At 40.6% G+C, this 17,574-nt stretch overlaps 4 protein-coding genes across 4 annotated transcripts in view; 1 reads left to right on the forward strand and 3 right to left on the reverse strand. All coding sequences in view use genetic code 11, as the record gives it.

Annotated features, from left to right (window-relative positions):
• EGR_09534 (PR domain zinc finger protein) overlaps positions 1-8,997 on the reverse strand; it is a gene marked incomplete at both ends in the record, with an annotated part of 10,688 nt that extends 1,691 nt beyond the window's left edge. Inside the window, 8 exons of the mRNA XM_024498783.1 lie at positions 612-825; positions 2,774-2,860; positions 3,538-3,624; positions 3,703-3,799; positions 4,833-4,945; positions 6,403-6,437; positions 7,157-7,234; positions 8,798-8,997. Coding sequence (XP_024346790.1) covers positions 612-825; positions 2,774-2,860; positions 3,538-3,624; positions 3,703-3,799; positions 4,833-4,945; positions 6,403-6,437; positions 7,157-7,234; positions 8,798-8,997 — 911 coding nt within the window. The remainder of the gene's footprint in view (positions 1-611; positions 826-2,773; positions 2,861-3,537; positions 3,625-3,702; positions 3,800-4,832; positions 4,946-6,402; positions 6,438-7,156; positions 7,235-8,797) is intronic.
• A 1,128-nt stretch (positions 8,998-10,125) lies between these two features.
• Positions 10,126-10,968, reverse strand: EGR_09535 (hypothetical protein; the record flags this gene model as incomplete). Its single annotated transcript, XM_024498784.1, has 2 exons — positions 10,126-10,428; positions 10,876-10,968. 2 exons carry the CDS (start codon positions 10,966-10,968, stop codon positions 10,126-10,128), a joined length of 396 nt encoding a protein of 131 aa, XP_024346791.1.
• A 1,869-nt stretch (positions 10,969-12,837) lies between these two features.
• Positions 12,838-13,196, forward strand: EGR_09536 (hypothetical protein; the record flags this gene model as incomplete). Its single annotated transcript, XM_024498785.1, has 2 exons — positions 12,838-12,936; positions 12,984-13,196. 2 exons carry the CDS (start codon positions 12,838-12,840, stop codon positions 13,194-13,196), a joined length of 312 nt encoding a protein of 103 aa, XP_024346792.1.
• Positions 13,197-17,479: 4,283 nt separating this feature from the next.
• EGR_09537 (hypothetical protein) overlaps positions 17,480-17,574 on the reverse strand; it is a gene marked incomplete at both ends in the record, with an annotated part of 1,578 nt that continues 1,483 nt past the window's right edge. Inside the window, one exon of the mRNA XM_024498786.1 lies at positions 17,480-17,565. Coding sequence (XP_024346793.1) covers positions 17,480-17,565 — 86 coding nt within the window. The remainder of the gene's footprint in view (positions 17,566-17,574) is intronic.

Consider the following 17,574-nt stretch of genomic DNA (forward strand, 5'->3'; position numbering starts at 1 on the left):
TCATTATGGGAGAACGAAGGACGGTGTTTAAAAAGACGAGGGGCTGTGTCAAACCTGTTTGTTTTTATAAATCTCTCATGCAAACACGAGTTAAGTCATGAAACCGACTTCATCTACTCCCAGGAAGGAGCGTACCCTGAATCATATAGAGCTCTGATTACTCTATCCCATTCATCACATTGCCAATAAAGAATGCTGCAACCTAATTAGTTTGAAAAGAATGAAGACAGTGGAAAAAGAGTTAAACGTTGAATATACTGCCAAATAACTTGAATTGCCAAAAATGGTGGATGGCTCTTTTACGTGCTTGCCGCACTTGCAGTATCTTACACATATTTAAGTGTTGACCTTGGTAATCTTTTGTGCATAAAAGCCCTCAACAGAATAAAGAGAATATGTAGAAAGATGATAATGTTCACTGAGGATATCTGCAACCTTTGTCTGGTAAGGGGCACCAATACATACCAGATGGCCACTAGGGCTCTACGAGCAATGAGGACGAATTAGAAAATGTGGAAATTAAAAGTGCGCAAAAAGTGAGGAAGGAAACATAGAGCAAGGACTTTCCACAGTGCCATTTTTTGTCTGCGGAGTAGAGAAATGTCCACAACCTCAAGATGTCGTGGACTTCAAGCAACGGCAACAACGACATTGCGTTTGGCTTTTCAGCAACACTCATACAGGGGCCTGCAGGGATCTCATCCTCGAGATCGTTGGCCAACTCTACGAATCTTCTCAACATCGGCGACTGTACAGCAGATGCTCCTATCGACTGTCCAGTGCAATTATGGCGGTAACAAAACGCCCGTAGAGAGCTCAGACCACCTAAACTCAAGCCATTCATACACCAACTTATTTGGCGGTGGCTTATTTACTGATATTTGTAGTGCTTGCTCCCGATCGGTGGGTCCTTCGACTTGTAGTAATGGTGATTAATGTAAAGGGGTATTTAAATTACAAGTAAAGCGATCTCATCTCCCCAATCACCGATCAGGATAGGAAAAGTAAACCAGTCTAGCTGCATGGTTTCTGGGATTACCGCGAAAACAACCACAAAAACAAACTCAAACCTAAATATCTTTGGGTTCATAGACGCGGAATTGGCATTTATTAGCGCCTAAGTATCAGCATCATCTTTCTAGTAGGCCTCAGATTAGAACCTGTTATAAGAGCAGCAGCATTATTCATGCTGCTTTTATTAGAACCCGTAGTCTGCCTACAATCCTCCTCTCTTCCAAAAGTTAATGTCTCAATTTGAACCTATTCTCTATTGAAGTGTAATCTTTTTGCTGTATAAAATGAAGCTATCCGCTTGCTCTGCACTGAACCACAGGTATACATCAAGATTGTGCTAATTTTCACCTAAAGTACTTTGCATAATAGTTTCATGTTTGACAACCAGAAATTCGTCTACCTAATAGGAAAAGAAGTCAGTTTGCCCTTAAAATCAGATATCAATAGCAGGTGCTATTTATTCATTTGTTTCCACAGTGCGGATTTTTTCGTATGAACGCAGTACAACAATGGGATGCTGTCTCGCCATTCAAATATCGCAATTCTGGACCGTAAATTTCGAGAAAACAACATCAGTGGAGAATAGATATGCATGAACAATTGCTAAATTGAAATGCGTTCATGTTGCAACAAACAATGAAAAACCCCAGCTTTAGCTACTAGCTTTACTACTTTCGATGCAGGCATTATGTGAAGAGTAGCCACTCACTAAGGAAAGACATAAAAACTACAATAAAAGCACATGAGTTGATTTAGTAAAACAAATAGTGTTAAAGTATCCAACAGCATATAGGCCTTACGTACGGCATGATTTGCCTGGGGCAAAGTTAAAGATGCGCAAGCTGGCCCTTGTTTGCAGAGAATAGGCGGAAAGTACAAGTATTTCCATCAGAAGGAAATCGGTCTTCGTGACATGACGCAGTTGATAATGCTTACGACTTGCAAAATCCCTTTCCTGTGGCGGAGAAGAGCATTCTTATCCACGCCTTCGTTCTGGAACAAAAATAACTTAGTTAATGAAAATAATATTTGCATCCAACCAAAAACCAAATGTAGCCATTTGTGTTACGCACATCAAGGAGCGCTAAATGGTGACTGCGTGTTTTATTCTACAAACAGGAAAAATGCGATCTGTGCTGCGAGGTCTGTAGAAGAGTATGCAGTGGACTGCACAATTTGAGGAAAACGACCAATTATTCCTATGATGCTATTGAAATGGTATAAGTAGCAACAAAGCGAAATTTAGAAACATTCCTGAAAAAAGACCCAATAATTGTTGTCATGACAACATATTCTCTGGCTGTATGGCTCAAAAATTATCCATTCTTAACTTGCTCTGGAACAGATTCAGTACTTTTTAAAACACCGTTAGCTTAGAAGTGGTAAAAAACGTTCTTGCAACCCTTGAATCTACCCGTTTGATCTTAGAAAACATATTTCATATATTAACAACTGAAGTGTGGCCATGTGAACCTGTGAAAGTTGAATGCAGTAAAGTAAGACTTCATTAGAGGACCCAAGAATATGGTAAGAGTAAAAATGAATTATCATTTGATAGCAAGCAATAAAGGTATGCATGTAGTGATGCGTGTTTAAAGTTCTTTGGTACAACAATTACGAATATCAACTCTGGCAATTACATTATCCCCACCTCGAAAGAGAAGAACAGAGCAAGGAAAGCCGCAATACCACTTAATATTAGGAAGCATACACCCAAAAAAATTGATCAAGAATATCATTAAAGAATTGGTAAACTCACTCTCGTGGACCGTAGAAACGTGTCTGTTTAAGTGTCCTTTACAGGAGAAGGCTTTACCACAATTTTGGCAGGTGAAGGGCCTCCTTTCTAACAGAAATGTAAAAGCAATACAAAGCAAAGCGCGGCTAGATATTAAGGAATGAGTATCCAAATGTAGATTGGGATAAGCAGATAAACATCAGTTAACTCACTCTCATGAACCACAGAAATATGTGCGTTTGAATTATAGCGCCGCTTGAAGGCTTTACCGCAATTCTCGCACCTGAATGGCCTCTCATCTAAAGGCAATGTTAAAGTAATAAGATAGATAATGTACTTGGTTATCAGAAAATGCATATTTAATTGTTGATTAAGGTTATTACACTGAAACTGATCAACCCACTCTCATGAACCGCAGAAACGTGTGCGTTTAAAAAGCTTCGACGGGAGAAGGCTTTACCACAACTCTGACAAGTAAATGGCCTCCTTCCTAAAAGCAGTGTAAAATTAGTATAAAGCAAATTATGGCTGAACATTAAGAAACAAGCACAAGAAAGTAGATAAGGATAAGTAAGTAAACAACACTTCACTCACTCTCATGAACGGCAGAAATGTGTCTGTTTAAATTACATTGCTGCGTAAAGGATTCACCACAATTCTCGCACCTGAATGGTCTCTCCTCTAAAGGTGATGAAAAGTAATGAGAAGCAAAGTGCATTTGTGTATCATAAAAAAGCGCACTTATATATTGATCAAGGCTACCATGTTAAAATTAATCAACCCACTCTCATGAACCGCAGAAATGTGTTTGTCTAGATCGCCTCGACGGCAGAAGCCTTTACTGCACTTCTGGCAAGTGAACGACTTCCTTCCTAAAAGTAGTGTAAAAGTAATAAAAATAAAGTGCTTTCCAATATCAAGATTAGTATTTAAAAAAAAAAACAACTCACTCTCATGAACCACAGATATGTGTTCGTTTAAACGGCATCGGCGCAAAAAAGATTTGTTACAATGCGAGCAGGCGAAGGCTCTTTTCACTACAAAACACTAGTACCAAATAGAATCCCCTCTAAATAAGTTTATAAAAGTCAAAAGAATATGTTATTCAGTGAATGATCGCCAAAATTGGTCATAAATATCATCCAGAAATGATTCAAACCAATGATTCAGGCTCGTAAAAAGCGGCGATTTAAAGAGATAAGACTCGAGAATGTGTTTGCACTGCTGGCACCCAAGCACCATCCAATAATACCAAAAAATAACTCTTTATCAATAAAGTTGACTTACTCTTATGAACCCTTGAAACGTGACGGTTCAAAGTGCTGCTATCCAAAAACGTCCGATCGCAATGTTGGCACTTCGACGGCCTCCCTTTTAAAAAACAGCAAAGACATTTAGAACAAATACGAAATCTTAACATAAACTTATAAATGGCTAAAATATGACCAATGGAATCACTCCTGTTTAAAAGAGCTAAAATGCCCTAAATGTGTAAGTAGAATAAAATCAGTTGTTTGGCAAATCGACTAATCACGGGTGCAACAACAGCCGATGAAGCACAATGTAGAGGAATGGAATGCCTTCTGACTAGGAATACTGCACTGACATCTACATGGCCTCTGCAAATCTTGCATTGACTAGTTGCTTCCCCACAATTTCTTTAGTACCTCCAGGATTATACAATGTCATTTGTTTAGTCAGATTAGAGCATTCCTTAGGCACGTGCTTCAATTGTTTGTGCCTTCCGAAAATCTTCTTTCTGAGCTACGCTTTGTCGCATGTACCCATTTTGTATGAAGTGGATTGCAGGCAAACTGTTCATAAATTTTGGACTCACATAACCGGAAGACTACGGCATCACAACAGATTCGCACAGGCCAGTATCTCTTTGCATTACGCAACATAGGCACTGCCGAACGCAAGAAGTTAACATGATATACTAGGCTAAAAAAGTTTGCTTCCGTTTGTCACTACGCTACTTGCATCTTTTACAAAGCGGCTACATCGCCTGAATAAGTGACAGAATTCCTGCCATGCACACATGGAATGCACAAGAGCACAAGCCATGGTATTTGTTCACCGCAGCAAAGTACAATGGGAACTTACTTTGGTGAAAAATCTCCTTATGTCGTGTTAGATACGTACGCTGGGAAAAACGCTTCCCACATATGCGACACTGGTGCGGGTCCACATCTAGCGAATTGCAAAAGCATCAATCAAATCAAAGGACAGGCAAATCTCTGACAAGATTTTACTCAATAAGTGCGGTAGTAAAGCATCTAAGGTGTCAAACTAAAGTGATCAACTTGTCCAAGGGACTGGATTTCATTCACCTTGACATGAACGCATACACGAGTTAAATGCAAGGGAATAGAGAATGGCAAACTAAAAAGTACATAGAAAACACGGATGTAGAAGTAAAACTGACATGCTATCCTGGGCATAGACTTTTTACTGAGAGCACACGCCATTTCGAAAACTGGCCTTGAAAAGTGAAGTCTAAATAACCACACATCTAAACAAACTAAACGAAAATAATTTACCTTTTTGCTTGTGATAACTTGTAGTAAAAAAGAAGGCTAAAGTCTGACAAGTTTTCTTTTAATTTTTCTTCGCCTCTGTTTAGGATCATTGTTTTGCTGATTGTGGCCAGTAAATGTGATGCAGTGGTGTAAAATGGCTCCATCAGCCGTGGATTGTTGCACATGGTAAAGTTACTCATGCCACATGGACATCTTTAAAATTTGAAACAGATGTAAGGAAACAGTCATCATACTTCATTGCAAACATTAAAGCAGTCAGTTCATCCATTGCTTACTTTGGCGCTATCGTAAATTATAATTGCGTGGGCCATCACCGAGGCCCTCACTAACACATCGATCATTGTGCTACCCCGAGATTATACCACTATTTGCCTGAGGTGATTAGAATGATCATGACCTGGGAATAAAATTAGGGATAACGTCCAGCGTAATAATGCTTTGCGACACTTAGCTGGGTTTCGAAACCGTCAGTCATTGGAAACAGGCTACAAGTTGCATTGCCTGCATTGCTGCTTTAAGCAAGGTAGTTTGATTTAGCAAGAGAGTGCTGCAAAGGAGGAGAAGATACCTAGAACCTCATTGCGATTTGCTCCTTTTGCAATCTGCAATTTGGGACATAGTGAAAGGCCTCTGTAAACCAGCGTGACCTCAAATGGGAAACGTCAGAACTCTCAACAACTGCGATGCGCTAGCTGTTTAACCTAGTGAGAAGTGTAAGGACGCTACACTTGCTCCATATTCAGCACCAAATTGATCGACTGCGATGGAAGAGAATCAACAAATCCAAGGGCAGATGCTATCATCCCACACCGGCGTTACTTAGGGAAAAGAAATGCACAGCAAGATTTGATTTAAACAGCCCAATTCACTTTGCACATCCATTCGGCAACGCCGACAACTTTTATGAGTGCTTCTAGAGCCTGCCATTGTGAAGTCACTGGCAGTGGGATTTTACCTTACTTCCATTCGAACTTTCTGCTGGAACCGGTAAAGTCCTCAATGCAGTTATTCATACCAGACGAAAGTTGACCATTCGACCGTGTTGGTAGAGTGGCCACAAACGGATACGTTGAGGTGCGCTGTTCGGGTTACTCCACATTAACTCACCAAAGGCCTTAGAACGCTGTCGAAAGCAGCTTCCGCTAACGACACCGGATTGATAGATTGGGTAAAGGAGTGGTTCGCATTTATCAACTTGTGGCTGGTCAAATAATACCGACAAGTAAAAGACCATAGCATGCAATGTACCAATTCCTTCGACGTGCGCCTTTGAAAAGGGGTGCTTTATTTATTCATGAAAACTCAACATCATCCGGCAGTAGAGATCCCTCAGAATGCATGCCGACTGATTCATAGTGGACCGTATCTAGACTGGTGGAAAGAGTTGGGATGAGCGTAAGTATCCGAACCGGTTGGAAAGGTAATCGGTTCTAGTAGTGGATGCATCCCAAGAGAAATCAATTCAGTGCCAAGTTCCACGATGACGACTGACAATCCATATCACATACGCATCAGTTCTCATCTCCTCCTCACCAATTCCCTCCGCCCTTCCCTCAGCAAGACTCCCAATATCGGCAACAACGCATAAGTATTAAGTCTAGTTAAACTGTAGGAAGTCAGTACGCATACAATCAAGCACATATATGCACGGAACCCCAAAAAGAAGACGAAAATAGAGTAGAATATGAAAACTGTTCCGTAAGGAAATAGGCTCAATTCAAACCAAAGTGGCAGATCTCATCTCCACTCCCACCACATTGTCCATCGTTTCATGAATACCACGTCAAGTCCCACCGTCCCAGTCATCGAACTCTCAAACAACTGAGAAGATACTTGACCTAGCGAATCTGCAGTTGCTTACTCCGTGAAACTGAATTCGGGAAAAGAGGATATGTACTGGCCATTACACGTGTCCATAACTAGTCGTAGGATCACTAACCTAAAGGTAGTGAAAGAAAATCTTCTGTCAATACAACAGTCTCAAGACCATCTTATCGACGGAATAATTAAGCCCAGAAATAACCGGTAGTCAGAAATCTGCCCACGCATCGGCCCACCCACCACCACCTGCATCGCAGGCATGTGACAAACCCACCTACTTGCCTCGGCATCAACTCACAGACGACCGTTAAAAAACAGAAACAAGCAAACCCCGAAATCACACAATTACATATGGGAAAACAGAATCCATAGAAGGCAGTTAGGCGTGGAGTCACTGAGCATTTCTAGTTTCTCTTGGCATCACGTCGCCTCAGTTACAGGAATACATGCATGTGGTTTCTATTAGGTGAAATGTACTGACTGCAAGAAGACGAGGAATCGCGACAAATTTCCGTCCAATGCATCATATGGCAGCCAAACGATTGTTGTCCGTTTCGTTTCGAATACATCTAATGCAACTACAAACAAGGACAAGGAGGGACTGGCTAGTTTACGTCTCTACAAGATGAGGCCAGCATAAAACTGATCAATGAAGTTTCAACTCGTGAAATAAAGGAGAATAACCATTTGGAGTACGAAGTGTTCCATATGCACGATATATTCCACCAAGTTAGAAATGGCACGACAGCTTAAGTAATGCAACCTCTGCCATGCACTTGCGGTTACTGAATAAACGATAAGTGTCACCCATAACACAGACAGTGAATCTATTAGTGAGCATAATATATAACAAAACTCATTAATTGCAATATATTCTTACCTGAGCATATGATCCAGGATCCATGAGAGACTAATTATTTTACTGTAAAGCCATTTCAATGACAAGTGCTTTGCGCCCAGTAATAAAATAGGCGAGATTAGCATTTAATGTTGTTCCGTAAGGACTCCGTGCTTATCAGATAATGCTCGAAGGAAAAAATGCACTTTTGCAGAAATAGGAGACCGCAATTTCTTGGGTACCGAGTGGAACCAAAAACTTAATAGGTTGTCCTATTTATTTAGCAAATAACACCACATTTACTGAAATCCTTCCTTATAAAATAGCAGAGCATTCAACATACCTCAAGGACAATTCGAACTAATCGCTTTAAGTATGGCTCAGCATAAATTTATGTGAGCGAGATTTATCTTTGAACAATAAAAAGTCACAGATTTTTTGTTACCTATTTGATGCCTAAATCTAGTCTTAAAGCGGTGAAGTAAATGATACGTATACATGAATACAACCACATAATAAAAAGCTAAAATGTCAAAAGGTTTATTACCAAAATTGTTGAATCATAGCATGGCAGTTGCCAAAAAAGTAGGATCTAAACAAGAAGTCTAACATGTTAATACTGTATAAGCAAATGTAAATTTTTGCGAAGCATTTAGACTGAAATTCATATGATTCGTACTGAACCACATCATGACGCGCCTGATTTATACCTCAATCTATCTTGATAACTTCAGTTTTGCTTGTGCCCTAAAAAAATCAAACACAGGGAGAAATTACGGCTCATATGGCCACAAGGCATGAATTCGTCTCGTGGACTATGCACGCACAAACAAACACTCTTACCCTTCATTCAATTGCAAAGCTGCGCACTCTACGCTCTCGGGCTTGGAAGTGCTTGCTCGGTGGGAGGTGAGGCGACCAAAAGCCAGTATCTTGCCCGTCTGCCACAGTCCACGTCCAGCCAAGCGCACCACGATGCCGATCCGACGCAGTAGAAGAATAATTAGTGCCTTAAAATTGAATCCTTTTTTAACTTTTCCCATTTTGATTTTTGGGTGTCTTTTTTTTACTTTTCTTCACATTTCATTTATCTTTTGGGTCTGTCCGTCGTAGTCATGAATTACATAATTCTATATTTTGAAAACGCGTTTTTTTGGTCATGCCTTTTGTGTTGACAGCGTATTCCCCAAAGCTTTTCATGTAATGACAGGAAACTAGTGAATGTTATATTTGCGCTTAATTTGGCATTAAATCTTTAGGTCTTGCTTACTCTTATCCGATTTACTAAAATTCGAGCTATAGTTTTATTTCCCCAAACTGTCATCCACTTACGGTTTTACTCGTTGAATCCAGCTTTCTCTAGCCAGCACTTTCCTAATTAGAGCTAAAATATTTAAGAGCATGCTCTAAATTTGCGTTAAATTCGGCATATAATCAAAAAACTAAGCTTATTCTCTTCGACATTACCAAAAGCGGTCCAAAACTTCGAAAAAATGTCCTAAATTGGCATTCAATTCGGCATATAATCGTTTTAATTAGCTTACTTTAGTCAGCATTGCCATAAGTGGTGTAAATTTATTCAAGAGAATGTCTTACATTTGCATTCAATTTTGCAGGCTCACGAAGAAATGAGATCAACCCAGTTGGAATTGCCGCAGTCAGTGGTAAATTATTCAAGGGCCAGTCTTATATTTCATTAAATACGGCATGAAACCGATGCACCGTCCCTAATCTTGCCAGCACCAATGTAAATAGAGCCAAATTGTTCAAACGCATACCTTACATTCTCATTCAATTTGGCATGACACCGATGAATTGAGCTTATTGCAGTTAGCACTAACGTAAACAGAGTTAAATCATTCAAGTGCTAACCCTAAATTCGCCTTTAATTCGGCATGTTTTCGATAAAGTCTACGTAGTTTACCCAATATTATCGAAACGAGGGCTGACTTATTCAATAGCATATCTTCGATTTGTATCAAATCTTACAGGCGCTCGACGAATTAACATTAACCCAGGCAGCGTTGCTGGGAAAATAGATGAATTATTCAAAAGCAAATCTCAAATTCGTCTTCACATCGTCCTTACCGTAACTATTCATTACCTACTCAACTCACATGCATACAAGGTCCAGAGGAAATCCGAATCTGCTACTCAGTACGCACCATTATCTAGAGAGTGCTCTTCAATTTCTGTGTGACTACATTGGCGCGGTCCTCGAGGCCCGAGGAGGGACCCACCATGGCACAGCCCTTTCTGCCGGACCGAAAATCAAAGGATGATGCAGGAGTAAGAAAATCACGAAGGTCCCAGTTTACCGATGTAAAATAATGCAACCCGTGTCTGAAACACGACGCAAACAGAGAAAACCGGTTCAATTTTCGCATCATACACGAGTCGTGAAGAGCAGTAAGGGGTTCAGTGCCTTTGATATCCTTGGAAATTTTCTCCTCTGTCAACACTGCTAACATAGTCTGCGAGGAATTCCAATGACTATAGCTGGAATGTTACCCCTTAGCACATATCCTACTCAGAATACTTTTAAGAGCCAATGTTCATCCTTGCGAATAATTATCACTTCTGCAAGTTGTAAACATAACTGCATAGAGATGAGTGCATTGGCTATGATGACAGCTAAAAAGTAAATTATCTTCCTCATTTTCACATCCGAATTACATTGTCTGCAAAATTTTACATGCAGTTGTGCGCGGCGGACATAGACGAACGGTAGAGAGCAAGTAGCAAAAAACAACAGAGCAAACGGAAGCAAAATGTTACTCGCACATATGGGCCTAAAAAATGAAGCAATGAACGGTATTGCTGTCATTTTGAAATCACTACGAGCTGGCTAGAATGTCTATGAATACTTGTCCAGGGGTAAAGGAATAAAAGCAATGTGAAGAAGAAAATAGATTACTCACAGAAGTCGACGCTAACTCAGCCTTGTCTCGAACGGTTGCGAGTGCATTCTTGGCGACAAACCGCAGAACACTCGGTAGAGGAAGGATGTCCATTACGCACTCCCTAACACTAAAAAGCATAGCTACGCATGGAATTTATCTGACATAACAACAATTACTTGTTATAGGCAGATATTCCAGATTCTCCTCTTTCCAAAGGTTTTTCGAAAGTCAAGCGATTCTCCTCTCCGACAAGTCCAAATAACGAAGACTGGAGGTTAGGACAGACTCCTTTGACACAAATAGCGAAGTTGCCAACAGCCCCTACTTCCGAGAGAGTCAAGTCAAATGCAATTAGTGCAGAGCCATGGCATCCGACCATATTCGGTTATTCCCAACATTCAACATAGACACATTCGCCAAGTCAAGGAAACGACTTTTAACCGGTGGCGGCACTACGTTCCTTATATGCAGACTGTCAAGGTGAAAAGGGAATAGCAAATGCCACAATCGATTCCTCCTAATCACCTGCATCCTTTAAAAAACGAGTTTGATAAAAAGACCTTTAGTGCACACCATAGATTCAAAACACACCCATTTGTATTTAGACATAGTTCAAATGTGTAGTCAAACAACCAAGTATATATTTAGCCAATTTATAGAAAAATAGAAAACAAAAAGCGTTGCCAAAAACTTAAAAAATTTAATTGTTACTGTATTATTGCCACAAAAATCGCATGCGTTATAATTAGGTGTTTGTGTATTTATTGAAGGATTGTTGAATTCAAGTAAATATTTTCTTACCTGTTGGTTTAGATTTTACATATTCTGCTTATTTAAGCACATCATTCGTAAATATATGGTCCAAAATTACTTGTGATGATAATACTTGGTGTCTGTATCCCCATTCTTCTACCATTTTACTCACGTATGCGTTTGCATATTTTCTACCTATCTATTTACCATCTTCTTGTATAACAACGCTTTTTTATAAGGTACATATTTGAGTTGCGCTACTGCAATGTAGGGGAGACAGACTCGCCTCCGAACAAAATTAGTCGAATTGTGTACATTGCACCTGTGGATCAGTGGTTCTAGCAAAACCAACAGAGTGGACCTATTTGCTTGCAAATTGGGTGCACTTGGGCTCGCCTATCTATCTTTACATGTTCCCATCCTCATTTAGCCAAATTGACCATATGCTGCTGTCGAATGCGAAAATGTGGTGATGTTTTCACTGATCATGCTATTGACAAGACCACGTTCGATTAATGATGAGTGGTTAAAGCCGAGGTCACAAATCTTCATATTTTTTGCAATACATATTCGAGTGCATAGCTTTTTGGGAAAGTAAAACTGCGACAGATGGGGATAGTTTATGAATGCGATCGGCACAGTTAGTAGATTTAACGAAACCCCTTTGCAGGCTTGTCAATTGCCTTCGAATGTGAGTATCGAAGGATCGTATTTTGGCCTATTCTTGGTTGATATTAGCTTGACTGAGCAGGCCTCATTGACATCCCTTAGAATGACTGTTGACCTTGAGTTGGGCTAATGAAAAATTTGGGCAATCACCATCATCGTTGACGAAGCGAAATACGGTGTCGTTGGATTGGTCATCCCAACGGACAAATTTTTCTGCACCCAAGCTATTTTGCATTGGTTTAACACTGAGATTGGCCTTTTAAACGTTAACTCTAAATTATAAAATAGGAGCTGTATTTTGCTTCTTAAAAGTTGTTAGTTTATAACCCGACAAGTCCTGATTTGAAATGAGTGTTGTCAGTGTGGATGCTATAGTGAGTGAGTGAATGGGTCAAGCGCTCCTCTACGAGAACATGCTGCCTTGGATGCTAAGCGCTCGAGATTGGCACCTTCTACCGCTTCACATCTCCGCTGTTGGTCTATACAGCTGGTGTCGGGAACGCCTCTTTCCCTGTTGCACCTCGATCTTCATCGCCGCCTTCTCGGCAACTCCTGCAAATGGCGACTGGTGGTTATGATGATGAGAAAGAGAAGGTGGAGAAGGAAGGTCCTGTTGAAAGTGTAAAGCAGCGGAAAGAACTTTCCAAACTTAACGAGGTAGGTTGATAAACTGTTTTGTAATGGGCTTCTTGTTCCTAAAGTAGTATTCTGAATATCATGTAATGATGCTTGGGCCATTAAGCCCCCTTTTATCATTTTTGCTGTGTAAAATAGTCAAGTGTTGCTGGATTGCAGAAATGTACCACGAAGCCCTTCTAGAAGGAGATAGGGATGAGCCTAAAACACATAGTAACACGACTTTAGAGACATTCAATTTAAATTATGAAATGTCCATTCTTTGCAGGATTAAATTTTAATTACCAATTTTTGACAAGGAGGGCAATTCATTCGCAAGTCTGCAAATTTTGTCCTACCGCAGTTAAGATTGCATATTAAGTAGTCTATGCTAAATGGCAAAAGATCGCCCATGGCGTATTTCACATTATCATTACATCGTTATTAATATTTTTGCGAGAGAAAGGCTTTATTTATAAACAGGTCTTATTTCAGCTATGAGATATTCAGCGCTGGTTAATTTTCTACCCACTATATTTAAGTAGCAATTATTTTGGCGCCTCACTGTCGACCTGCTTAGGGCACCTTAGAAGTGAAATCGATGGGCACGGTCTCGGTTTTCCGTAGATTTTCATGACAGTGATGTGCTCTCTACCTCACCCTATAAGGCACGCTAATGTCGCTTCCAATGCTCACGGTTATACGCACTTTGCAGTCCTTGGCGTGGTAAACCTAGCACACGGCTCCGACTCTAATCACATGCCAATATCCCCTCACTCTCTTCCTTATTTCCTCTGCCCCTCTCAAAAGTCGACGACAGCTTTGTTGCTCAGATTATTATTAGTGCATTCACTTTGTTTGTTTATCAATCTTTATGTCAACCGTAAATAAGTGCAATTAGCGAATTACGATTCTTCAATCGTAACAATTATTCTCAAAATAGAAATGTGAAGAACTCTTTCTCCAGCAATGAGCCGCACCGTTGCGGGGTTTGCCGTGCCTGGTGCCGCATAGTCACGGAGCGTTTTGTCAGTCCAGATGCTGTCATGCAACATTTGCACGACCTCTTGCTCGAGAAGACTAACATCTCCTGTAAGGAGGGTTTTCACTGACCACCAGGCGCTTTTAGTCACTTTACCTTATCACTTGGCGTTTTAAGTCATTCATGGAAATCTACTCACTTTAGATGCAAGAATATGCTTAACCTGTTTAAAATAAGCCAATTAGGTTTTCAACGTGTGGATTCTCAGAGCATCAATTTAGCTCTCCGTTACACGCGAATCCAGTAATGTCCCGCCTCCATTGCACCACTTCTTAGTTGTCTCTTTTAAAGCCATATTGCCCTCTTTATATGGCTGAGTTCGTCTTGCCCTAATGGTGAAGTAAATATTCCTGATTGAATGGTACCAGTAGTACTGGAAAGGCCATTCGTTATAACCTTTTAATTATGCCTTGATTTATGGGATCCAGTCAGTTATCAATTAAAGGGCTCTCTCTAAACAACGGTGTGCTTCGGGTGGCGGATTGGAATTCCACCTCGATCTTGTATATATATGAACTGAGAAGGTAATGATTACCCACAGTAAAATTGACTGCAATCTGTTTTTTTTGCTAATTTCCTTTACTTTAGTAAATAAATCACTCCTTATGGTGAAATTGGGTCCTCTTTGCTGCATTGTATTTTAGCAAGGCTACTTGTTCACGCGTCCTGTGTGTGACATAAACAAAGCTTTAAATCTCAATTCCATTTTGAATGTCAAACACAGGGTGATCCCGTTGCTGCTAGCCCTGACTCCAGTTATGATGGCCAATATTACAAAAGTTTTTAAGGTAGATCTTTAATTACAGATATGTCTCAGATTCTCTATTCAAAAAAGACATCCATTGCCTAGGACCCATCTGTGCATCAGGTTTCAATGTGCGTCTTAAATTGGCTTTATTGTTAATGTTGGGAATGAAGAATTGCAGGTGGGAACTTCAAACCCTTCGACATCTCCGTAGACTGGATTCTTTGCTCCTCGTCATGAGGTATAATTTGTAAGAATATTTTTTGACAAATGGTGGCTAGATCAACCAGTTAACTTCCGAGACAGTTTATTAATCGCGTCATACTCACGAAATGCATCTCTCTTTTGACTGACGTGCTACTGCTGCAATTTGAAGTGTGTACGGCAGGCGTCAAGTATTTGTGACATGTATTCTTTGCGCAAAATTTATTCTAGTTTCCTTGTAGCGCCCTTCAGCAGATCCATTCTAAACGATTTCCTTAATAAACAAAACTTGCTGTTAGTTTTAATTGAATAAGATGCGAAGAAAAATGGGGAAAAGGTGCTGGTGACATAAGAATGAAGGTGGGCAGTGTTGAGTCGATCAAATTAGAATCTCCAAGTAGAACGCATTTCGTTGTAGGACGTGCACTAGTTACACGTCTCTTTCTCGGACCAGATGGATCACGGTGCACCGAAGAGACGGTTCTGCGAGGTTTTGAGGATCTGTTTACGGTCTCCCGCCTTCTTCCCTTTCCGCCTCTGCCAATAGTGATATGTCTGCTGCCGCCGTTGCCACCACCACCACTAATGGAGTAAAGCGCTTTGGCCAGTTTCGTATCCATCTCCTTTTAAGTATTCACTGTATAACTATTTTTTGCACTAAACACTCCTACCATGGCAAATTGCGTCTTGCCCCCTAAGCCTGCACCATTCTCTTTCCCAGTGGGTTGAAACAAAAAGTCTCTTTTATTTTTATTTTAATTAAATAATTTTAGGTGGTTTTTTTGCTGGTAGAAAGGTCTTGAAGATTGTACACGAAGGAAGTGTTATCCAAAGAAAAGGCGGCGTACCGCCACTCAATGGAGCCGGTGCTGAGTGACGAGTTTTGTAAAACGGAGGGTCTCACCGGAATCCTTTGTACTCATTGTCATATGGGGGCGTTGCGAAAGCTCAGGGCGATGGTGAACGGCTTGTCACCGCCCTTGTCTGATGGCAGCTGCATTCGTCAATTTGTCACTTGTACCCATGTTGTTCGATTGTTCTACCTCGACGGCAACAAAAACAAATACACCGAATCCGTCACCTCCGCTAACCTATATCTCTCGCCCTGTCTTGTTTCTGAGCCTACATTCGTATATCAGTTAAGGGTTTTAGGCAAATTTGTTGAGACAGAGGGCGATTTGAGCCATTTTATGGGTGCCTAAGATGGTGCAAGCAGCAATGTGGTGTTCAAAATGTATCCGAAGGATAATGTAATTTTCAAGAGACTTTTGAGACTCTCTACTGCTTTTACTTAGAGTAACAGAGTCTGATTACAAAGAACCGGTTAACTTGGGGGTAAAACTGTGAGTCTTATCTAGTACGATAAGAATTCACCTCCAGTTATTCGCTGCATCTAGCCGTCTGTTCCTACGGTGAAACCCTTGCTTTACTCAGTCATTCCTTTTTAATAAAGTTGTTTGGAGTTAAAAAGAATATAGAAAATTTTCTCCTCCTATCTCAATTTCCGAAAAGCGGTTTCCACTACTAACTTGGCGCCGCTTCGTTGCCATAAAGCTCTTAAGTGGCAGAAGCATTCATAACTTTGGTGGATTTGGGGAACCATTACATGAAGGTAGCATATTAACCTTTCACTCGAGAAAGTTGACGTATCCTTCGTTCCTTTGGTGGAGGCTGGTCACACCCCAACATTCGCTTGGAAGCGATATTAGAATATTTGAGGTTTCGTCACACCTCCAGCGTATCTCTCCCCCCCTGTCCCTGTTGAGGTGGAATTGGATTTAAATCCAGGTAGGCAGAGACTTCTGTCTTCAAGCCGTGCTTTGAGCAAAGTTGAAGGGAGACGATGACATTCCGCTAAGCTGCCTCAGAAGACCAAAGTGACGATTTCATGGCAAGAGGCCGCTTTACTGTGAAACTAAAGCCAATTGGGCACTTTAAAATCCCCGTTTTTAGGCAGGAGACGTTTAAAAGCACATTATTTGCAGATGTCGAAATCACTATGCTTGTGTTAAAGAGCAAGACGCATGAGATCATCAAGTTCAGTGAAAGGGTTTAAGAGGCGAAGGTCGATGCATTTCATAAGGATTAGAAAGAGGTGCAAAAGGAGTAAGAGAGAGGGTACATTAGACGCAGCAGTCATTAAGCTTTGAATTGACCGTGATTGGATGCAAATTGTTAGCACCATTTCGACCGCACTGTATCCCTAGCCGTCACACATTTGTGCCGTTCTGTTCACACTAAGTATTGGGTGCCAACCATAGAATGGATGCAAATAACAACACTACCATGATATCCACAGCCACAAAATAACACAAGTGTAGCTTTAGTAAAAAAAAATAAATTATATTTAAGACATGCTGTATTAGATCACTGCCACAGAATAATCTGCAGATTTTAAATAAGCATTAAAATTTACACGTTTAATGCCATGAATTTCCGAGGCTATACCCTTTTCTACCATGTTTAGCAAAGAGTGAATTGAAAATGTTACACTTTGCTTCCGCTGGTGTTTCTTGCATGCTCGTTGGCGATCATGCGAATAATGTATATGCGACTTATCATCTCCAAGGCATGTGTTATTTAGCTAAACTTCACTATTTTGGTGGTGGTGGTGGTGGTGGTGGTGGTGGTGGTGGTGGTGATGGTGGTGGTGGTGGTACTGGAAGAGGCGGTCCCCCGTCTATAAATT

This window comes from Echinococcus granulosus (assembly GCF_000524195.1).
Source record: "Echinococcus granulosus chromosome Unknown EG_S00152, whole genome shotgun sequence".
Lineage (NCBI taxonomy): Eukaryota > Metazoa > Platyhelminthes > Cestoda > Cyclophyllidea > Taeniidae > Echinococcus > Echinococcus granulosus.